Genomic DNA, 24,688 nt, shown 5'->3' with positions numbered 1-24,688 from the left:
GAAATACCTTGAACAGATTCTCTTACTAGTGAATCTTGAATAGAGAATTCCAGTTTCCTGACCCCTGCCCCTAACAAAGCTAATTTCCTTCAGGGATGAATGGGTTTGTAAAGGAATTCATCGTTTTCTCTCGTCACAAAAAAATAATTCCAACACAGAAGAAAATTCAGTCTCTGAGGATTTTTGAAGAACACGATTCCTTCTGCTTGAAATCTTTATCAGACCATCTCATTAGATGGCTCAATCTACTGCAGAAGGATCTCTAACCAGCTGCTGCACAGACTGAGGGAACTCACTGCAGGATATCCAACACCTCCCTTAACCACGTCTCCTAATGAGTGCTTAATGATGGAAGGGGGAAGCAGAGAGACATTCATATTCCATTTCCTCTTTGAAATGGTTTCACCTGACCTTTCCTAAATAACCTTCTGATTAGGTTCCTAATAACTTCTAATTAATACTTTCCACATGCTGCTCTACATAGGAAATCTGCTGTCTTACTCCTTTCCAATGCCCAGCAGTTATTGTATTCAGTCACAACTGTGACACAACACTGGCAGTGTCTGTGATGCCACCTCAAATTTATTTTTTTAAAGATGATCGATACAAGTGCAAAATACAACTCTAGAAACAATGAATTTATAAATGGGTGTTAGATGTGCAAAGTGTATTTAAAATATTCTTTTTACGACAGACTAATTTTTAGCAGATTTTTGTTGGAGAGTATTAAAGGTTATTTTGAATGAGTCATGCTGCAAAATCTGTAGAGATAAATCTCATGCTGTCTTTCATAATCATTGCATGTTGAGTTTAAAGAAATGCATTTTTTACATTGGCAAAGCCTTTATTACTTATCAATAGTAATGTTGTTTATTGTACAATTATAATCATAATTTTGTGTGGATTTTACAGCTAAAAGTAGGTAACTGGAATAGCAAATTTCTTTTTCAAGATTTAAGGAAGAGATAGTTATATCTGGGTATAAACTAGGCTTTTCCCTAAAATTATTCTGTATGAGTGCAAGAGTTCCCTTATTAACAGGCAAATCTATGATTTCATCTACTCTTTTTCTGATGAATCTTTTATTCTAAAACCCTTTATATATGTAGGTAGGGGAGGACTGAGATGTAATGATAGATCATTTTCTTGAGGTCCAAGCAGCAATGACATGCAAAAGCCTTCTAAGCACAAACTGTGGCTTTGGACAAGAAAAAAATGCATGTAGACTTAATAAATTTGAAACTGTGAGCTGCAAAAAAGTGACATTAATAAAATGTGAATGGAGAAGGACTTAGAAGAGGAATTTTTAGCACAGTGAGAGATTTTACAGAAATTTCTTCCTACAATTCAGGCATTAGGAGATTATAGTGCGTGACACAAGAAGGTGGTAAGTTTGATGGATATTTTTTAATAAATGTTACAAAATGGCACCACTACAAGACAGAGACAGTTACAGTGAGACAGTGGTTACCTTTTTTTGCATTATTTACAGGATGCATTAATTCACCAAAACACTAAAATTTCTCTATGGAATTACCAAGTGACCTACTACTGAGATGTTTCTCCATATGCTAAAAATACTTTTTAATTTTTTTTAATATTTATTTTATAACTGACTTCTCAGTTCTTACCTAAAAGCAGCATGACTTGGAGAGGTCAGAGACCCCCAGTGCTCACACCACCATGACCATTTATAGCTCACTGGGACTATAAATGGCAAACTGCTCAAATGCTTCCTTTCCTCTTACCAAATCATCAGTGTTATAACAGTGCTCCGAAAGGTGTGTGCCAGCAGTGTCACAACTGACACCATTCCAGCAGCAAGCTGGTGTGTTCCTTGCGTGACAGCAATGAACAGATGGCAGACTCTGCAACTAAGTGCTGACTTCAGACTTTGATCAAACAACTCATTTCATTACTTGTCAATTGTTGGGACTTTTTGAATCGTGATCAAGATGCTTTAGGAGCTGAGTGAAGTCATTTAAACCTTAGGCTAAGGCAAGTGTGAATTAGTTTCTTGTTCTATGTTCTGTATTGCCACTTTTTTCTGAAAGTGAGGAATTAATCTATTGGAAGCCATGACTGGAGTAGGAAGGAGCTGTGCATCCAGGCAGGAAAATATCTGTTTTCATATGTGTATGCAGCAACTCCATGACTTAAACCACAACTCTCACATGAGCTCACGCTGAAGTGATTGTCCAGGACAAGTTCTGAGTGTATTTCAGATTCCTATTCTATCCCAAAGATATAATTTATGTTTTCCCATCCCAGGAGTATTAAAGCACAAGTTGTGGGTTTAAGAACATTTGAACATAATGAAAACTGTCCTGTAGCAGTGATCTGACGTTCACTTTTTCCAGTGTCACCAATCTCTGTGAAATTTTATGTCATTGCAGCAAACGTGTCTCATTGACGTTGGATCTCTTCTCTGCCTGTTCTGGGGTTAGTAAGGCTTCATTCTGGAAGTTGTCCAATGTCTCTTGTGCTACCTATAATAAAGTTTCCATCCCTGCAACTTCCCAGAGGATGGCTGGTTCTTCCTTCTTTTATTTCAAATGCAGCACACAGAAAACCTGTGACTATTCTGGCCTTTGTGGCACTGGCACTGCAGCTATTTTAAGTCTGCACTGTCCTTACTTACTTTATCAAGTACCCACATACAATATGCTAATTTTTATTGCTCTTTTTTCTACCCATAGTGATTTGTTGGCTAAGTGTTAGTTGTTTAGCTGGTTTTTAGTTCTGCTCTTTCTGGTTATTGTAGCTTTATGTTTCACGCAGCTTTAGATGGAACTGTTTTAGTGGTGAGAAGTGGTTTAATGTCTGTCCTATTAGAAAATCTAAAGAGCTTGACATTCTGTGTCCAATTCCATTTTCTAGGCAGTATAAACTAAACTGGTGCACTCTCCTCAGTTCTTGAAGCCTGGGGATTAAAAATCTGTGTAATTCTGCTGGGATCCACGTGCCTGGGCTCATGGGAAGAGCAGATATTCTTTCTAGAGGAGGATTCTTCCTCAAATTTGATGACAGGTAAGTTATGATAACACCTTCAAATGTCAAAACATCTATTGAAGTTATGACAGAATTCAAATGTCTTCAAAGTGATTCTGAATCTTTTTAAAATATCAGCAAAATCCATTTTTCTCTTACAGTGTTTTGGGAATGGTTCATTAAATGCCTGTTTAAGAGGACCTACCAGAAATACTGTTGTGGGAATATTCACAAAATCTACTTCCTAGGCAAAAATCCTAAGAGTGGGAATGCCTTTGGGTTTGACTAGACTGGTCACTAGAAACAAATTCACTTCCAAATAATAATGAAAATGTTCGCATTTTCAGTTAAAGCTGTTTACCATTTGTTCCTAAAGTAGGTCATTAGCAAAATCAAATCCCAAGCATCAGGTTGGAAAAAAAAAAAGATATTTCTGAGTCTGACTCACAGACAGAAAATCTGTGACCTTTGAAGTCTTCAATTACTTCCTAGAACCTGAATTTTCACCTCCAAATTTCTTTACTGAGCTTACTAAAGAACTTAGAGCAATCCCTCAGCTAAAGGTCATAGTGTTGTGTGGTGTTACCTGGGGTTTTATTATTTCCTCATAAACTATGACATTTATAAAATGTCAGCAGCTGAAGAAATCAGGGCTATATGAACATGGAGGAAGAGTAAAAAAAACCAACTTGTTTACTTTGGCAATTCCATCAGTAGTGGTTCAGAGTTATGAATGCAATCAAAACAAATATTGTTTACAGATATTATTAATTACTGTCCTGGCTTGCCAGACGTTCATGTTGGTACACTTAGGAATAAAAATTAAGTCATATCATATTTTGTTTAATAGAGTGTTTGTGCCATTTACAGTGACCACAGAAAGATCTCTCCTGTCAGAACCATCAGTACATTCCACTTTCTAACCCAGCCAGGGGAGATCCACACTCAGGCGACTCATCAGGGGAAAAGTAGATCTTCCTCGTATTCAGATAACGCAGAGAATATTTTGGGGTAAGAGAGTGATAATCACAGTGACAGATCCAAATACTGGAGCCAGCAGGAGGCAGTGTGTGAGATGATAAAGAAGGGACAGCAGAGGGGCAGTGAGGAGCAGCCCTGACTGCAGCAAGGAGCTGCTTTCTCTTCTTCCTGCTGCCATCAGTCCCTGCGGTGCTCTCCTCCCGCTGCTGCCCCTGCAGCTTGACTGCCCACTGACCCTCCAGCCCAAATGCCAATTTGTGTTCGTGTGAGGTGAAACAAAACCCTCTGCTTGATAATCTCTATGCACAGGCATGAGGTGATCACACACTGTGATACCAGTGAGGCACTGAGTGCTTGAGACCAAATCCACCACTGTAAAGCAATGGAAATCCTCTGTCTTCAGTTGTATTTGTTGTTTGTTTGTTTGTTTTGATTTACAGCAAGATTAGGATCAGCTCAGGTGACCAGCCTGCAACTGGTTTTCCTACTTCAACCTGGCTAATTTACACCAATTGATTGAGCATCCTCTAACCCCTGATAAATACCTACTGAAATGAGAGGGATAGAGAAAAAAATCTCTGTATTTTTAAAATTTTTATAATCCGTGTTTAGTCCCTGCAGTGAGTCAGGGAAAGGAACAGCAGCTTTACATCCATACTCCTTAATTCTGGATTTTAGAGAGATGCACTGTCTGTATGCCCAGAGCAAGGCAGGAGGATAAAAGGCTTTGGTTAGAAGCAGGCAGAGACCTGGGCACAGCTGAGGGGGAAGCTCCTAAAAGGAAGATTTACATCTCCTTGAAACGATTGATTTTGGTGTTTTTCTGTTGGAGTTACAAGGGAAATGTGGGAGCCCCCCTGTGAGAGCAGATACACAGCTTTCCTCAGGTGAGCTTCAAGTCAGGCAGGAGGAGACACAATCCTGGGGTATCTGATTGAAAATTTGGAAAGAGATTTGTAATCTGATGGAGAATCAAGAGTTTCTAGTGACCTTTACCAGAGGCAGAAGCTGATTAGAAATTAGGAGACAGAATGGATAAAAAGGTGGAAAGGGGGCAAAAAAGGGAACTGGTAGTAGGGATGGGGAAGTAAACTGAAAAGTAGAGAAATAAAAATAGGGGGTTACAGGTATCCTACAAGGCATATGTAGCAACTGCCTGATAATGATTCAGCTGGCAGAGGTGGAAGTCAAACAAAGACCCAGGATTAGGCTTGCTGGAGCATCTGGCACAGGGGCTTTTGGTGGACTGGGGGATATCTAGCTGAAAATCCCAAGGTCTTGTGATGCATTTTCAAACAAAAATTTTGTTTAATACACAGGATTCTTTTGTCACCTACACTTCAAGCAATAACTAATAATAACTAGAAAAAAATCCAACCTTAGGCTTATCCTTATCCGTAAGTTTTTGATGACTAGCTTGTTACTTGAATTCCAAAGAATTTTTCTGATCACATTTGTTTATTGTGTAAAATATATGTGCAGCTTCCTTCTGGTCTCCCCCTCCCCCCCCCCAATTATCAAATTGATAAACAAAGCTGCTCTATAACTTATCTATTTTCAGTTAAGATCAGACCTTGCACCCAGCAATGTAACTGATACTTCAGTTCTGTTAATGCAAGTTAACATCTCTGTGGACATTCTCATTTATTTCTGGGTATCACTATGTTATATGGAATCAAAGTGTTATTTGACATTAAATAAAAGGTGGAAAATATATTTTAATATTTTAAAGCATTTATGATTATAACTAACTGCAGACTTTCTGTTACAGTACAAATAATAAGTGTTAATTATGTGATCACAATGGAAGAGAATGCTGACCATAACAAGAGGAAGGAGCATGAGTAAGTAATCAGTGAAGACAGGGCTGGGAAGGGATGGGATCCATTTCAGAAAAGATCATAAATAAATTTGTTCACATCCAGACTTGTTCTCTTGACTCCTCTTATTGTCAGTGGTGAGAAACATGGTAGAGATTTACTCCTTTTTCTTAAAGTGGAATTTAAGCTAAGATGCTCTTTGTCTTTTTAAAATATGTTTGTTATTTTATTTGCCAGGTAAAATTGGTAACTTGCATTGAGAAGCTGATCCAGGTGTGTGGTTCCTGAAAGGACAGATGAACCAGAATAAAACAGACTCACTTATGTGTTGGCAGTGAAAGGCAGCTAAACATCCCCCATGAAACTTGGGCTTCATTTTCTGCACTCTTTGCTAATTCAGCAGATTTGTGGCTGCAATTTGGTGCCCCTTAAATTGCATTTTAAGGCTTTCATCACTTTGTTGGTGTTTTGTTGGGTTTTTCTTTTTTAGGAAGTGAGATTCTGATCTCATTATCAGTGTAAAATACTTGGAGTTAGAGTTGCACAAGTAAGGTGTGAGCAGTGAGTATTGGCTTTGAATAATTGGTTGTTGATAGGGTTATGCTCTCTCTGCCATGATGTCATTGTAATGAGGTATTGTGACAAGCATTTGGATTTTGCTAAGATAGTGATGAGGATGGAGTAGTTCTGCACCTTTTTCCAAATATATCTTGTTTTTTTCTTGTGTAATGCAGTGGACTGACTGGTGTTTTTGCCCAGTCTCCCATGGTTTCTGCTAAGTGCACTAGTTCTTTTATTCATTCCAGCATTCTCACCTGTTATCCTTGAACTGGTAAGGCAACTTCACCTGCAGACAAAGCAGGTCCTGTAGAGATAATGTGGCTTTTGAAAGGAGAGTTGATTGTCAGCCATTTCTTTACATAAGTAGATGTGTACAGGAGAGGAAATAGCTCATCATTTTCAATACAATAGCAAAGTCCAGAAGTGTTTGAAAAAGACAAAGTATGATCATTAAACATGATGGAAAATTTTCAGCATTTATTGCTAATATCTATGATCACAGTCAGCCCTTTTAATTAATCTTGTTGCTCTATTCTTGATCTTGCAGTTTACAGATCCTCTTTACTTGGGGTCCCAAGTCCCATGTAACCCAAAGGATCAGTGCTGATTTTGTGTTGTGTAATTGATAGCATTCATCATACAGTGCTGGTTTTGCTCTCTGCTTCAGAACTTTGAAAACTGGAAAATAATATAATATTCAGCAATTCATGATACTTTGAAGACACAATTTATATCACCAGGTTTAAAGATTCATGACTTGATTCTATAAATCACACTTTAAAAGATTGGTTCACCAAGTCAGCCCTTGTCAAATGTTCTTTGAACTGAGAATAAAGGGTTAGAAAAATAAAACCTTCATGGCCTGACAAAGAAAGAAATGAATTAATATCAGTTCTGTGCCTCCAGCTGTACTGTCCCTTCATACCTGGGAAGTTGTACAGCTGCCTCTGTCAGCACTTTTCCATCTGGGTCCCATTCTTGCTCATACTGCTTCATCTGTGAGCTAGATACTCATGAGAACAGTGGTACAGGACTACTCTGCTGCAAAGGCAGAAACTTTTTCAAATCTGTTTGTCCAGCTTCTTAAAAATATTCAAATATTTATTAGCTTTTTTCAAACTTTGTCAAATTTCACTGAAATAATTCACTCTTTCTTTGATTCATCCGGATGCTGCTGGAATTTGCTTAGATAGAGAAAATCATCCCAGATAAATGCAGTGTCAGTGAGTGACCAGGAAACAACAACAACAAAAAAAAATTAGATTGAAGTCAAACTTTCTGGAGCATAGACTATGTTGTGGGCATAGCCCTTTTCTCAAGACAAGAAACACATCCTATAAAGTATGAATAATATGAAAGTCATTATAATAACATAATCATCTTCCCATGAAAAAAGAATCAAATACCACTTGACTGAATCCAAAAGATGATGCAACTAAGATGAAGGAGAGTTTGGACAAGCTAAATCTCCATAGAGCTGGAAGATCTAGCTAAGATGCAGCTTTATAATGAAAGTGGGACTTTGGAAAGGGAAGTTATAGTAGGCAGCCAGCTGAACACTTTCAGTCAGACTCACTTTCTCCCACAACATCAAAAGCTTGGTATGATTAAAGAAAATGACAGCTGAAGTTTGGCTTTCAACAATGTGCAAAAAGAGGACATGTATGAAGTTTTCTGAATTAATTCCTACTGTGCTGTTTGAAACCTTTTACACAGTCCTGGACTTCCATCTGCCTTCTACAAAGGTAAATTGGGAATACTTTTTTATGATTTTCATTAATGAAAGATACAAGCTCTCATGTACCTGTTTGCCTCTCCCCCAGGATGGTACTTGAATCATGCTGTCTGCCTTGCAGCTACAAAATACTGTTAGCACAGGCTCAGAAGAGAAGCAGAGATCAGCCCAGGTCAAGGTAGTCATGGATTTGAATTCTCTTTCTCTCCCCTGTCCTGCCTCATCAATCCTTGCAGCTTACCCCAAACCTGCATTGCTGTTCTTTGGGCATAGCCTATGTGACAACAGCCTTGGATATAAAACACTGTTTTCAGCCTCCTTTTGGCTGCCTCATAAATTATTAATTATTATATTATTCATATTATGTCAATGCTGTTCCAGCAGTCATTGATATTATTATATAAATGATTTCAAACACATATTTTTTCTTTTCCAAACTTGAGCAATAGAGACAAATCTAGTGCTTCTTTAAGACAGAGGAGTCCCTCTTGACATCATTCCTTACCTCTAACCCCCTGCTGACCCCCAGCACACTTGGGCCTGTACAGAACAAATAACAGCATAACACTGACCACTGTCCCCACAGCAAGGGAAAAATCAACAGCAGCAGCAAAGCCTCAAACCCAGCCACCTACTTTGAATTCAAGTGCAATTGTTTTAGAACATACGATCCCTCTGTCCTTAGGTGTTCAGAGAGGGATGCCTTTGATATATAGCACTGATAAGAGGCTTATTCCATTAAGCTACAGTGATTCTCACTTTCATGCATCATTTGACAGAGAAAATGAGAATTTGCAGAAATAATAGCTAATGTAAAGTATATCATGTCGCAGTGCAGTTGGACAGGTAGGAAATAAAGTTTATGTGTTATTTCACAGAGTGGTTTGCACATTTTATTGTATGTGCACAGAAGAGATACTTTAGGATTGTTTTTGTTCCATACTAAATTTAAAACTGCTAAGAACATTGGGTTTGGATCAGGATGTATCTTCTTAAGAGAGGGTAGGGTTTCAGTTTCACATAAATATTCTTACACAAGTCATAAAGATTAAATTAAAACTGGATGAAGAAAAGGAAAGCTGGAAACAGAAGCATGAGTAAAATAAAATGGTAGTTGACTTAAATACCAGCTTCCTAGTTTCACAGCCTACCTTATATCTTCAGACACACACAGGCACCACCTTAAAGCTGAAGTAATGCTTTTGTGACTTTTTTAGGGCTATTTCAAAAACTTCTCAAATTAGTTCTCACCCTACTTGCTGAAGTTCACACTGAAAAGGGATTTCTTCTCTATGCATTTTACTTATGGAGGGATGGCATTGTAAATATCAAGAAAGAGCATTTTAATTAATGCCTTTGATTCCCAAGAACAGATTGGCAATGGTTAAATCATTTATTGCACAGTGAGTTGTGAAAGTCACTTGCCGTGGCAAAACACATCACAGCCTATTAAAATTTCCAAGATTTTTGGACACATCATAAGCTCTAAAGTGGCGGATATTTTATTCCTGCTGCACTTTAGTGCATCCATAACTTGATGGCCCTTGTGAGCAATAATGTGAATTGTCTAGCAGAAGAACAATTTTCTATTATTTACAAAACTGTTTCTACAAGGAAATAAAGTGACTATGGCAGGTTCTGTAAGGAAGGAAATCATTAGTGCTATTTTAAATTGTGGTATTTGCATAGTTGTGCGTAAGAAATTAGGGGGATTGTGTTAGGAATTTGATTATTTCCCACACTTCAGGAACAAAATATGAAAAGAAAGGAGAGACAAAAGCTGCGTTCCAACACACCATGCTCTTAAATGAAGGAAATTTAGCTTAAGAAAATTTAATTTTTCTTGAACACACCTCAAGTATTTTTACTAATGCTGAGAGTTTACTGGAAACTTTTCCTATACTCAAAATGTTTCACCTGCACCAATAAACAATCAAAACCTTTTAAATTTATTTGAAATTTGATGGTTTTCCTCTCTTCAGCCCTAAAACAGAAGATATAAAAGGAAAAAAGCCAGTAGGAGTGTGTGTGTATTGGTTCAGTAAGTGAAGCAGCATCCTGGGATGTGTGAAACCCAGGTTTATTTCACTGGCCAGTGTGGTTTGAAGGGAAAAGTTCTTTTCTAAGCCCATGGAGATAGCACCAAAACAGGTGAATTAAGGGACTCTGCTACGTGCACAGGCAAAGTGAACAGCCAGCTTGTAAAAGGGACATGCTTTTTTCATCAAAATTTAGTTAGAATCTTCCAACTGATTCTTATTTTTGCCACAGGTAAAACAATAGAGTACTTTATTACTTCCATAAGATTTTCTTTACCTCAATCCTAACCATAAAGAATAAGCAAGTTTATATTAAAATACTGTCAGATTTTCCAAAGGTTTGCTCCTTTGTTTATAATGACCTGCTTACCTCTAAATTTAGCACACATTAGTGTTGTTACAGCTCTCAGTGCTCTGTTCCCCTTCCTAGTCCCACACACTGCTGTATTTCAGATAGTCATGCAAAGGCTGAAAATACCTCATTGCTTTCACAGTAAAGAAGAAATTTGTGAGTGGTCACAGAGTTCTAGAGTTGCAGCCTTTGCTTTTTTAGATTAGTTGATCCTCTGAGGATAGCAGGGAGCAGTTGCTCTTTCTTCCTTTGCAAACTTTGATTATGAGAGAAATACCCAACAAAATGCTAATTCTGAGAACTTGCAAAGTCTGTGCAGTATCACTAATTTTGCTTTCCACTGTTTTCTTTGCTGAGTGTAGCTTCCCTTTTTCTGCTACTTCCATGCTATAACAAATAACTCCTACATCTCAAAACTATGGCTCTCATTATATATGACAGTGATCTGCAGTAAAAAACTGATCTATAGACCATGTAAACAAAATATAGGAACTCAAGGTGTGGTAGAAAATGGAAGAACATTAGAACTCAGTGAAAAAAAAATGCATGTCTAAATACGTCTTTCTGTACTTGCCTTAAGGCAATTTTTAACTACATTTTTTTCAGCTACTACATTATTTGGTGTAGCAGAAACCACTAAGAGAAATAGGGAGAGCATAACTGAAGAATAATGCAAGTCATCAAAATAGTCATGGGTTTTTACCACTTTGTATACTAATTTTAGAACATTGCAGACATCATTGCTTTCCTGGGTCAGCCACATGCATCAAATATGCTGCAATAAATTTTTCATAACTTCCAAGTCTGTCGCTCACATGACTTCCTAGTAGCCATCATAATCTTGTCTTTAAATCCAGAACTGTGATGAAAATGTTCTGAGTCTTTGACAAGGAAGTAACAGTTTAACTTCATGTTTGAAAGCTAAATATTTTAGTGGCTGATCTGATCTTTTTTTACAGTGTTTGAGAAAACTGTAGATTAAACCCTTTCCATTGCTCACAAATGATGTGAACTAACTATGCTTGTATAAATAAGTTCACACAACTCCTGTGATGTGAATTCCAATCCAGTCAAGAGGATCCCATGAAACTGTGCTAGGATCCTACTCCATTGTAAATGCCATGACATAAGGAAAAGGGTATCTTATTCTTCATTTCAGAATCCAGCCTGAGAGGTGATCAAAGAACTGAAAAATATCTCCTTATGTTAAGTATAATGGTCTCCCTAATGACCAGGAAAGTACACTTTCTTCAAGCTTGGTAGAAGTGATTTTGAAAATTGAGTTTTATAACTCAGGAACTCTGTCCACAGGAAGTGAAACTTCTTTTGAACCAAAAATACCCATATTTCAATATAATATAATTTCAATGCAATTAGCTCAGTCATCACAACCCATTGTTTAATAGAGAAGACACATGCATTTTCTCCTGGCATGGTTTATGCATAAATTCATTCTGAACTGATGAAGTTTATTGGTAAATACTCCAAATTTACTTTCTTGTTCTGCTTTTTAAAGTATTCAAAAGACTGCATGATACATTCTAAGAATTTGTAGCCATAAGGCTACTTTTTTCAAAATTACTGTCATAAAAGTAATGGTTTTTTTTAGATACCCGACTAAAATGACAATTTCTTTTTTTTTCTGCAGGAATATAAAAAATCTCATATTTTATTGCAGTGGAGTATTTTCAGAGGAATCTGTTGTAGGAAATAATGATTTGGCTGTCATGGACAATAAGAAGGCAAACTCAGATGCTGTAAACCAGACATTCTTCCAATAAACCTGGACTGGTACTTCCAGCTGGTTTTATGGAGACTGATAACATGGATTTTATGACTACTCTGTAACGTGAGCTAGGTATTGGCCAGTGACAAAAGTGAATATCCTCATGGTTTACTACTATTATCAGTGATGTTCCAGCACCATCTACAGGCCCAGCTAAGACTGAGGCATGATAAAGGAATACCAGTTACACCCACAGAATAATTATTAGCTCCTCTTTGAACTAATGCATACAAATGCTTTAAACTAGTTATGTATAACCAAAGTACAGCCTGTAGAGCATTTCATCCCAGTGAAAACTCTTCTGTCTACTGTGTAACCTGAACATTTGTGTGAGTGCCAGAAAAGTGAGTTCTGTTTATACTTATCCTTCAGTCCAGTATGATTAATATGATCATTTCAGTGCATGGAGGATTTAAGACATAGTACAAAACCTTATTTCCCCTTTTAATGCAAAGTCATAATATGAGAAAAATCTTCCTTCCCAGAATTTCTTTTAAAAAATCAGCTCAGAAGGTATTTTGGGTTTAAGAATACTTGTAAGAAGTTCCTGCTTTGAAGTATCTGTTGCATACCACAATTTTGCCCTTTTATGCCCATTGTGCTGAAACCTGTCCAAACGAGACAGTGCAAGGGCCTGCCAGTGGCAAATATATGACAATTTGCTAAATATCTCCTAAATGAATCCTTCTTGACTGTCAGGACTGAGAGTAAATCCCTGGGGGTCCAGCAGAAAGGTGAAGGGTTTGTCAGGAAGAGTATAGTTTAGATATTCTCACTCAGGAAAGTAAAAGTGATTTTAAATTTTATTTAAACCTGCTCTTGGCATCTTCTCATTATTTTAGGAATGAAATGTGATGAAGTGGTTTTGAAACAGTTATGCCAGAGGACCTTATGCAGAGGACCTATGCCAGACACCTTTGCATCTGGATTTGCAGATGTCTTTGGCCAAGTTAGATGATGAGAGGTAAGTGGATCACGATGCTGGTATTTCTTTGGAATTTTCTAAAAATGAGGCATTTATTCTGTGTGGAATTCATGGCATATTTTCCTCAGTAAGATATAATTCTTTACATATTTTTCATTACAAGCCCTGAATGAAGATTATTTCCCCCCTCATTTATGGCAGCTTATCTTTAAAGGTTTAGAAAAGAAACACAGACCTAAAAATACAGAGGGTAAAACCTGTGCCTGGATCAGGTGGCTCTCAACAACCCTGGGAGCTCCAGTGGTCAGCACCACCTTGTGTCTCCTTGAAATACAGTGTAGCTTTTACCAAATACAGCAGGACATGGACTGGAATTCAGATGTATACAGTCACAATTGAAAGTCTCAGCTTATCTCCAATCTATTCTCACAGCACCCAAAAATCCACTGGTGCCTGTGTTTCTCAGGCTCTCTGTGTAGTGCCTCTGCACATGCTCACAGCAGCAACTGTGTGGGAAAGGCTGCCAGCTTCTCCCCATCTCCCCTAAACTCACCTCTGAGTCAGAACAGCCAAACGAGGTGACATTTTCATTTCATCTTCTGGAGATCTGAGGAGCATTCATTGCTCGTGCCTGATGCATAAGTGACATTAAAATTTAATGTGGCAGCACCCACAGGGAGACGAAGGCAGCCCTCTGTCCAAGAGAGGAGAGAGCTGGTTCAGTGCCTCTCCCAGCCAAGGGGGTTCTGCTTTTCCTGGTGCTGTGTCCTGACATCCTGTGGTGAGTCCATGCACTGAAGAACATGAGACACACACGGTCCCACTGGTGCAGGAATGTTCCCAGTCCCTGCAGTGAACGAGCCCCTTGAATTACTGCCAGTGGCAGATGAACAGAAACGCTCAGGACTTTCCACGTGCACATCCCCCTGTGCAGACAAAGCTAGGAGCTCGTGTTCTAGCAAATAATGAAGCTCTGTAAATGTCATTTTTAGCTGAATTAAATTACAGAAGTTCATGATTAACCAAGAGATGAGGCAAGAAAGACTTCAGCATCCTGCAGCTTTTACAGGACTCCACATAAGGCATTAGGAGACACTAATCCTGCAGATGTGTTGTTTATGAACTACTCACAAATAAACATCCATAATTAAAATTATGTTAATTTTTGTGGTAACTGATCTAAGTAACTCCTTGTTGTCAGAACTTTTAATTATAAAATATAAATTAGCTAAACATCTCTAATACAAATAGCTATTCTAGTTTATTCCAATTCCAATAAAAATCTAGCTAAGTACTAAAGTTAATAAAGAAGAGTGATGTAGTTCTGTTTCTTGTGCCCATGATAAATTTAGTTAAGAATCCAGACACGGCTGCAGCAAACAAATATTGAATCTCATATTTCCAACCTCTGTCTAAGCTACCTTTTCTTTGTTTGTGTTAAAATATAAACTCTCTCCTTGCTTATTCCAGATCTTGACCTGAATTTTTCACACTGCCCTATGTACATCTTATTAACAGTTAATTATAGTAAAGATAAACAAGATAGCAAATTGCTGTAGTATTATCATTCTCTCTACTATGCTCCCAAGTGCATGGTTATATATGTACTATATAACTATTGTTTATAGTTATAGATTGTGCTTCACATGGATACTGTGGGATCAGGTCAGTTAACACGACAGGGGCTGGAGCTTTGTTCTAGATCTTCAAAGCTGAAACAGCAAATTGTGTGGTGAATTACTTCTATTACTCAATTACTTTCACTTTCCACAACCATGTGGCCCAACACCTGCTAGCTACCTGTCTTCACTTCTGCATTAAATAGCTATTCTGATTATGTTTTTATGGCCCTGAAATCAAGTATAGAGAAATGCAGATATGGGATGATAACCGAGGAAAAGTGTGACCAGTAGGTAATTACTCATTGCTGTGAGAATAGCTGCACAGTTGGCAGCTGCATAAAGCTGGATCCAGTCACAGTCATTTAGTCAAAGAACCCAAGGAGGAAATACACAAGGTCAACACAGCATGTGTACTAAAATCAGGCTTCACATGCAACTCAGAACCAAGTAAGAAAGAGGAAAGTGTTGCAAAACAGGTGGAAATTAGCACTCCTGGGTTCTTGGGTAGCAAAGGCACTGCCATCAATATTGGGATGCTCTTTCTGGTAGAGACTGTGGGGCACCGGCAGTTTGCCACAAACTCCCCTCTTTGTCCATCTCCTTGAGAAAAGCTGGTGCCACTGACTCATAGGACCCCACCAGAAGGGCATTAAAGAAGGTGAATGTGACATGAGACAAGAGAGGGAGATACCAGGGACTGCATGCAGAACTATCTTCCCTTCTTCACTCCCCCCTTTGCTGATAACGAATTAAACTAGTAGCTGTTTTCTGATAGGACACTTTTGTTTGACTAACAAGAAATTCTTGGCTTCTTGCAGACAGGTTGCTCCCCTTTTGTCCCATTACAAGCTTTATTGTACTTCACTTCCATAAAAACAGAGAGAGAATTATGCTGTTGATATATGATTAATTATATGGCAGCCATATTTCTGTATGTACTTTAAGAAAACAATTATACAGCAGATAACTAGAGACAAGCAACTCCTAGGATAGCTGTTGCTGTTCACTTCTCTTTGGAGACTATTTTTAAATCCAACATGGACTTATGTAAAGAAAAAAAAACCTAAAATTCTTCTTCAATCTTTCACTTTTTTTTTTTTTTAATTATTATTATTCGAGTGGGGGGAAAAAAAGGTGCTATTCCTCTGTAGAATTAGCATTTTGATGAGATTACCTCAGTCTAGGTGTAATTTAAATCAGAAAAGGACATATACAAAGATTTTATACTACACTAGCAGATAAATACTTTATACATTTCTTAAATTAATTCCATATGCTGCTTAAATATGTGCAATTGTTATTAATATACTTCTTCAGTGCTTTATGCAAAGTGCTTGATTCTCTTCACAGTTAATTAAGCCCTCTGCTGTTCAAATTGCTGTAATCATTGTAACAGGCAGTGGATTTAAGGATCACAAACCATGCCTTTTACTCATAAAAATCTTATTTTAAATTTTGAAAAACTGAATGTAGATCTTTTCAACAATACATATCAAGATAATTTTATTTCCTCACTCCTTTCTCTCCAGCACCAGTCCATGTCACACCTCAGCAGCACATGTTTAGATGAGTTTCTATGTGTAACCACAGAAGCGTTGCCTGGGCTCTCTGGGAAGCCAAATGGTGCAGGTAAGAGAGAGCACAAGCAACTCTCTGCTCCTTGTGTGGTTTCAAGACAGCTTTTTGCCACCTGTAACTCAATAACAAACTAGTACAGACAGAAACTGCAACATGTCTGCTTCTCTTTGCAAGTGTCACTGCGATGCCCAAGTTCATCCTCCAAATACTGTGGCACGTGGGATTGAAATTCAACAGAGATTCAAAAAAGAGGGGTGGAACAGTTATAGGTTTATCTCACAGACTCCAGGGCTGTCCCTGGGAGTCCCTAGAGAGCCTGCAGGAGGTGGGGCCAGGACTTTGCACAGCCTGCTCTTCCCAAGGGCCCGTTGAGTCTGTGCTGTGCCAAAGGGCTGCAGGACACAGCAGAGCCCTGCTGGAGCTCCTCTCCAGGAGATGCTGCCTTCAGTCCAGGTGGGTGATCTCCTGCTCCTCCCCACTCCCCAGCTCAGCCTTTTATGGACATTTCTCCAATCTGCATAAAAGCTGGCTTAACTAAGCCAAGGCTAAGTAGTGGAGAAGCTGTGATCTGTTTGCCACCTGGCAGGTTGGGACTAAATCAGCCCTATCTTGTGCTTTCTGGCTGTCTTCAAACACACCTAGCATTTCCTCAAAAGATTACGTAGAAATTTGCTATTTGTTGTGGGAGTACCTACAACAGCCTGCACTTCAAAACTCATTACTTCAAGAATTTGGGAAAATATCAAAGCATTGCTACCATGTGAAGGGTTGGTTTTCTTAGTTTTATATCCTTCCAAAATCTGTGATGGGATAGGGGAGAATTAGAACATTGTGAGGTAGATTTTCACTCATGAGCTCTCAAATCTGTCTTTTCCAATAAATAAGGAAAATATAACATAAACAGGAGTGTCAAGAAACAGTACCATATTTTATCTTTTTTTCTAATTCCTTTCCTGCTTTTCTCTACTCTTTTTCAGTCATCTTATTTCTTTTCATTATTTTAATAAGGCATAATTATGGGGGGGGAGTTTAGCACATATGAAGGAATTTTAAAATCTGAATGTAGTTAAATGTGTGTGCATCTGAATAATGAGTGTATCCCAAAGCAACCTAATATGCGCTGCATTTTGCTACACAATTGGTTTTAGAAAATAATTTTCATAATTACAATTGTTTTGGTTTAATGATATGGGTAATTATTGTGGGCAAGCATTTATTTCTAAAGCATTGTTCTTTTTTCTGTGAAAAAAAAAATTAATAGGAGTATTTTATTTTGAAAGCTTCTTGGCATTTTTAAAAGTCAGAACCAAGATAAACTATAACTATTTTTGAAGACATAGGTACTCTTTCTCTTTACCAGCATGAATTTTCTACTAATCTTGTAATAACTCAATCAAATTGAAACAATAAATATTCTAGCTTCCTCTTAGGAAAGTCTTCTCTGAAGTTTCTGTTCTTGCCACAGTGGAACTAGAATTTCATCTAATGGAATTGCATTGTCAAAATGAACAGAAGTCAAACACATTTAACTTCTTCAAGAAAACTGCAGTACAGAAGTAGACTTAGAACATTGAAAATTACCTTCTGCTCTTTTCTTTTCACGTGCTGAAATTCTTATATTTCAAATAACAGTAAAGCAGTAAATTGGTACAGAAATGCCTCTCAACTTCTGATGTCATAGCGACCACGTTCTTTCTTACATTACTTTGTTTTTTGGATCCTGGATGTTTAATATGTTATGATGCCATAGTATACAGTTTCTAAAGAGCTAAAAACATAAGAAGGAAGATTGCTAGAGCTAAGCTATTACTTGCTGTGTTCTAAATGTTTTGCAGGTGTGTGGTACATGTGAGCTGCATTAAACTACTGACCAGTTTATCGCAGTTTATTCCCCACACACATTTATTTATGCCCTTTTTCTCTCAACCTCCAGCAGCTGGACATTCCTTGCAGGTACTGTGGCCCTTGGAGAGCTCTCACAGGAGCAGATTTGTTTGAACAGGAGGAGGAATAGGGAGGGGACTTAATCCCCAACCCCATTCTGCTGCTGAAGGGGCAGGAAAAGAAGTTGAGTTGAGCCCAGGAAAAGATGGGGAGGAGCTATTGGGTTTTATTTTTGTTTCTTTTTCTCACTATCCAAATGTATTTTAAATAGCAATACATTTAAATTCATCTTGGCCAGCTTTGTTCTGTCCTAGATGGTATCCAGTAAGTGATCTTCCTGTCCTTTACCTTGACCCATGAACTCTTCCACCCTATTTTCTCCCCTTGTCCTCCTGAGGAGAGGGGAAGTGGGGTGAGCATGTGGGTGAGTGTTTCAATGCTGGCCACAGATTATCCACCACACGTTTACCTTTTGATTATACAATATATATTTTATCTATATTAAATTATAGTCGAGCATTAATTAATTTCTTACTTTGCATCTGTATTCCATATTCTAAAATTATTAAATTCAATCTCTTTTTATAGGCTGTCTCTTCATTGCTACAAGTGACAGAGTATTTTTAAACTTATCAAATAGAAATGAATGATGAATGTCCTGCTGCATTTTCCTTTGTGTTAATACACAATTCCTCTGGAAAAGACTCAAAACTGAAAGTCAAGGACCTGTGAGCTTGACCTCAGATTCTCCATGGGAACAGAGGTAGGATTTCTGATTATTTCAGTCCTCCTAAATCTGCAATTTCTTTGTGGACCAGCAAGAAACTACTAAAGAATCTACCAAAAAACCCACATGGTTGTATGACTGGGATAAATCTACAGTTTCAAAGATGATGGTAAGAAGTTTTTAATTTTGCTGTTTGATTGTGAGCTATACATTGTATCTGTTAAATAGTGTTTTGGCACAAAAAATCTGAAAAACACCCTCATTTACTATACTTCTGCTTCTCCCTTTCAAATACATGTAGAGACCAGAAAAGCAGTTGAACACAATTAACTTGCCCTTCTCTCCAGGTGGCATTCTTGGGTGTTAGCAGTTCATGGTGTAAGGGATACATGTGATTATTTTCTTCTCCCTACAAACTATGAAGCATCTCCAAGGCTTAGATAAATTTTTGTGTTGTTTCATTGAAGGAAGCCAAAATTTGAAACTGGCTATTATGGAAATCACAAAGAACTTCAGTATGTGCACAGATCCAGTATTTATACTTTACCTGTCTGCAGTCTGGGAGGATGGGATCCTCCAGCTGAAGCCATTTAAAAATATATGGATCTAGATTAAGACAGTTGTTTCAGGCATTCTTTACCGAGATAGTTGCTGGCAGGGGGCACTTCATCTCAAAGTCTGTCTGCATTAATGTTTTATAGAGCCTAGACAATCAATTTCAGCCATGCATTAAATTTCTGATTTATCATAATAGCCTCCAATGCTATGAATCCATAATCAATCATAATATTTCATTAACTTTGGATGATTCAATTATGTGATAACTTTTTGTAAAGCCTACAGGAAGTTAAAATGTCTTTATATTTTACATCTATTTCAATATTTAAATATAGATCTGAATAATTTTTTTCTATCTGATGAAATTATTACTTTTAATAGTGCATTTATTTAGTTTCATTTATGTATTACTGTTTCTCTCATACTGTATTTCTCTCAGGAAGAAAAGCCTGAAATTTTAATGAAGAAGTTTTACTTTTTTTTGTCTTTGATAAAAATTTTTGCAGTTCTTTCCAAAATGAAATAATGGGATTCTTTTAATAATAACAAACTGAAATGAGTCCTGAAGAATCAGAATCCTGAAGGCAGGTTTTATCTTTGTGTCACAGAGGAAAACAATTAGCTGCTCTTCTGACAAAATATCTGCACTTCTTGTGCATCCTGTCACAGCTACCAACATGAGCTGTTGTAGTGGATTCTTCTCTGCCACGGAATGCACCAAGAGAAGTCTTTTCCTGGTTTTTGCCATCTTTTTTACAGCAATATATGTGCTTTCCTATTTTTATACTTCTCATCACCTCGCTGCTCTACCTAAAAGTGATGATCTTCACATGGAAAGTGAAAAGAGTTTACTTAGAAAAATATTTACAAATTTCAAACAAATCTCAGGGAAAGAAAATGGAGATGAAAAGGAGAAATCTGGGAATAAAGCCACGCCCACTCCGACACAATCATTTGCATTCATTATTAATGAAGAACAGAAGTGTAAAGATAGAACACCTTTCTTGGTATTGCTGATATCAACAACAGCAAATGAGCTCCAGCACACAAACGCCATCCGGAAGAGCTGGGGGAGCGAAGCCACGGTTCCAGGCGCTGACATCGTCCGGCTGTTCATGCTTGGCAGCGACACCGAGGGTGCCAACAGGGACGTTCTGCTGAGAGAAAGTGAGCAGTATCACGACATCATCCAGCAGGACTTCCTGGACTCTTACAAAAACTTAACGCTTAAAACTCTGATGGGCATGAGCTGGGTGGCCTCCTACTGCAGTGGCGCGAGGTTTGCTATGAAGACAGACAGTGACGTTTTTGTCAACACGATGCACCTGATTGAAAAGCTCCTCAGGCCTCTCCCACCTCCCACACAGAATTATTTCACAGGCCATTTAATGACAGGGCACAGCCCTATTCGGCATAAAGCCAGTAAATGGTACATTTCAGAAGAAGAATTCCCAGATAACAGATACCACCCTTTCTGTTCAGACACTGGCTATGTCTTTTCTGGAGACCTGGCTGCAAAAATTGTAGATGCTTCTTTAATGATTAAATATATACATTTGGAAGATGTTTACGTAGGGTTTTGTCTTAATGCAAAGGGAGTACAAATAGCATCACCTCCTCATTCACTGTTTAACATACACAAGGTCCCATTTTCTCCTTGTGCATACAATGAATTAATTACATCTCATCACATTGAGCCACATGAGCACATAATCTATTGGGAAACACTGCAAGAGAAGAAACACACATGTTAGAAGAGAAACATCCATCCTGGAGCATCCTAGGAACTTTCTTTGACAATGGGCAAAGCAGTAGATGTTTTCTTAGTAGGAACAGAACATCTGTGTAATGATAACTTTCAAGGTCCATGGACATCCTGAATCAGGTGCCTGCGTTTTGTATTAGGGTGAATCCAAAGCATTTTTCCTCCATAAAGAAGCCTTTATCTGTTGAGTGAATACCTTATTTAGCTTTGGATGAAGCATCAATTAATTTTTAAAGCCAGCAAGAGACCATATCAACCCTACTGAAGAAAAAGCAAAGACGATGCAATGAAACTTGTTCTTTCACGAAAGACTAATAAGTTAATGTGCTAATTTTATACTGCTCGGATGTAATTTGCCTATGTACCATTAAATGTACTCATGTGGCATTCCAGTGTGACTGAAGAAGAAAGCATACAAGATATCCTGTGCTGAGGAATTAGTGCCAGAAATGTGGGCAGAAACTGCTTCTTCAGAAAATCTAACATTAGCATTTCCCAGATCTCAGTGCCCAGAGTGGCTCCTACTCTCTGTGGTCATATCTACACAGAAAACCTCACACACAAGATACACTTATTTGTTATCATGGAGATGTAATAAAAAGAGAAAAATTAAATACTGAAAGACTGTCCTGTTAGTGATATATTAAATTACATTTTAGGGCATTCAGCTGTGTACAAAATATCCGCATAGTTAAGTAAAAAATAAGATGATGCTTACTAACCTCAGAAGATAAAATTTTCAGTCCAAATCCCTATCAGATGCACATGGAATCAAAATGTCAATCACATGAACACCAAACACTTCAGATGGAAGTGAGAAAGTGAGTATACATTAGATGCACCCCAATGACATTTTTATAGATGTACATTATGGTGTTTCACGAAGAAAGCCCTGAATCCTGCAGTGCAATCTTTCTGTGCTCTGTGCAGCTCCATTCCACCCAGGACTGCAGACAGTGGGAGCTGTGGTGCAGCCACTGAACACAATGCATTTCTCCCTTACGGGAATTTGGTCTTAAACCTTTTGATTAATGAATGTTATTACTCATCTAGTACCTACACAGGACAATTTTTCTATCTCAAATGGGTACCTATTCATCTAGACTTTCAAGATCTTTTTGCATTTACCTCAGGAAAGATACAGCTAGCAAGGACAACACTCCCTCAGGGCTTGTGTTTAAAAAGTTGTGTTTAAAAAATCAGTCTTTTTGGACATAATATGTTGATTACTTGATAGAAACCATGACATCCTGTGATACCTAGAGAGGCTGAACCTGGAACAGAGACTAGACAGAGCTAAAAGAATACAGTAGCTATTTATTAAAAGGCCTCAATGCATACACCTTGGGCAGTACAAGACCCTGCCCAGGGCTAAACCCAAGATGGACCCAAAATAGTCACAAAAATGGACGACTGGTCACGAGGTCTCTCACTTTTATAAGTTTTGGTCCATTTACATATTGGGGTTAATTGTCAAATTACAGCTTCAGGTTATGAAGTTCCATCCTCCTTGTTGCTCTCTTCAGTTCTCTCTTGTTGATACTTTTGGGCCTGAAAATTTTAACGGTTGTTCTTGGTCTCAAGCTAGAAAGGGATTTTTTTGTCTACCTACCTTATGTAGAGAACTTACACTTAATATGAAGCTCAGAGCTACACCCCTAGGCAGCACGGAATCTGAAAAACATGAAAGCTAAACCTTCAGGCATCACATGTATAGCTGACAACTTTATCTTACATTAAACAATACAGTGAGCTCACTCTGAAATCTGTTCCCTTTACCTGGGCAGGAAGCACCACGTCATGCATGGTTGTGCAGTAACGACCCATGAAGGTGAGCAAAACCAAACAAACTCAACCCTCACATGTTCTTCTATTACCTGGATGGCAATAAAGTTCTCCAGGTTATTCAGTAATTCCTGAAGATGGGGGCCCAGCAAGAAAGGAACTGGGGGAGCTGACCAAGAGCCAGCTGTGCCAAGGTGACCAAGAAGGCCAAGGGCATCCTGGTTTTTATCAGGGACAGTATGGCCAGCAGGACCAGGGAAGCGATTGTCCCTCTGTACCCAGCACTAGTGAGGCCTTACCTCAAATCCTGTGTCCAGCTCTGAGCCCTCCAGTCCAAGGACGCCTTTGAGATGCTGCAGTGAGTCCAGAGAAGGACAACCGAGCCTGGCAGGGCCTGGAGCACGGGTCTGATGAGGAGCCTGGAGGAAAGAAGGCTCAGGGGAGACCTTATCACATTCTACAACTGTCTGAAAGGAGGTTAAAGTAAGGTGGTTGGTTTCTTCTCCCAGGCAACCAGAGACAGGATGAGAGGAAATGTCCTCCAGCTGCACCAGGGGAGGTTCAGGTTGGCCATCAGGAATAATTTCTTCATGGAAAGAGCTGTCAAGCATTTGAACAGGCTGCCCAAGGAAGTCGTGGAATCACCATTGCTGGAGGTGTCCCAAGAGATGAAAGGACGTACTAAATGACCTTGGAGGCATTTTCCAACCCTAATGATTCTGTGATTGTGTAAGATAAGGTAACAGAGGTTTCAACACAGCCTGAAGCTGAGTGCACAAGCAGCATAATCATTAACATGCATTAACAGAGACTTGCCAGCTGTACAAATAAAAGGCTATAAAGATACTCATTCCTTGCTTTTGTTTGGAGTCTGTGGAGTCTGCCACACCACTGTACAGTTATGGAAGCAGTGAGAGTTTATAACTCTAGCAGGAATAAATACCAAACCTAAAACTGTTAAAAGCTATAGACTTGCCAGCAAAATGAACCAGTTCATCAGCCAGCCCATATTGGTGAAAGGATACATGAAATAGGAGATGTGATCCAGAGGTTTACCTAGGATCAGTAATTGGTTTTGTGGGTATTTGTGATTAGTCAAATCAATAATGTTCTATCTGTGTGCTTTAAAGGTACCAGAGCCCTGTGCTTCTGCATCTCCATTCAGGATGCCCCAATTTGTCTGAGATACCTCCTGCACATGAAGTAGACCTTACTCTTTCATTTCCATACTTTGCCTCCCAGTCTCTCTGCTGGTTGGCAAGGCCCATTTCCAAATCATAACAGTTCAAAGTCTAGATTTTGTAGAAAATTTAGTTCACAGGAATGTCCAATTCTTGGTTTTTTACTTAATGAAGTAGAAAGATTTGCCTTTTTAAGCTTCTTAGGAGTTTATATTTGTGTTGAATTACCATTACTGGCATCCCTGACTGGCAGTGGAGGCAATAATTAAGTATATAACAATATTATCATTAATATTTTCAATTAACTTCAGAAAGTGAAAATAAGCAAAATCTGGGTCATCTCTCATAATTTAATACGAATTATTAACTCTTTTCCTATATCACTGCAGTGCGTATTC

General features: G+C 38.3%; 1 protein-coding gene across 4 annotated transcripts in view; it reads left to right on the top strand.

Moving 5' to 3' along the window:
- The window catches only part of LOC119703671 (beta-1,3-galactosyltransferase 2-like), a 40,247-nt gene extending 18,721 nt beyond the window's left edge, over positions 1 to 21,526 (top strand). The window contains exons 3-8 of one of the 4 annotated variants that reach the window (XM_038143778.1): positions 2,881 to 3,030; positions 3,862 to 4,002; positions 5,744 to 5,816; positions 8,177 to 12,337; positions 13,108 to 13,229; positions 16,342 to 21,526. In XM_038143778.1, coding sequence (XP_037999706.1) covers positions 20,237 to 21,313 — 1,077 coding nt within the window. In that variant the 5' untranslated portion in view covers positions 2,881 to 3,030; positions 3,862 to 4,002; positions 5,744 to 5,816; ... (1 more) ...; positions 13,108 to 13,229; positions 16,342 to 20,236 and the 3' untranslated portion in view covers positions 21,314 to 21,526. Of the gene's footprint in view, positions 1 to 2,880; positions 3,031 to 3,861; positions 4,003 to 5,743; positions 5,817 to 8,176 lie in introns of all 4 variants that reach the window. The other 3 variants (XM_038143776.1, XM_038143777.1, XM_038143775.1) reach the window with 3 other exon arrangements.
- The last annotated feature ends 3,162 nt before the right edge of the window (positions 21,527 to 24,688 follow it).

The sequence above is a fragment of the Motacilla alba genome, chromosome 8, assembly GCF_015832195.1.
Source record: "Motacilla alba alba isolate MOTALB_02 chromosome 8, Motacilla_alba_V1.0_pri, whole genome shotgun sequence".
NCBI lineage: Eukaryota > Metazoa > Chordata > Aves > Passeriformes > Motacillidae > Motacilla > Motacilla alba.
This window is presented reverse-complemented; position numbering and strand designations above follow the sequence as displayed.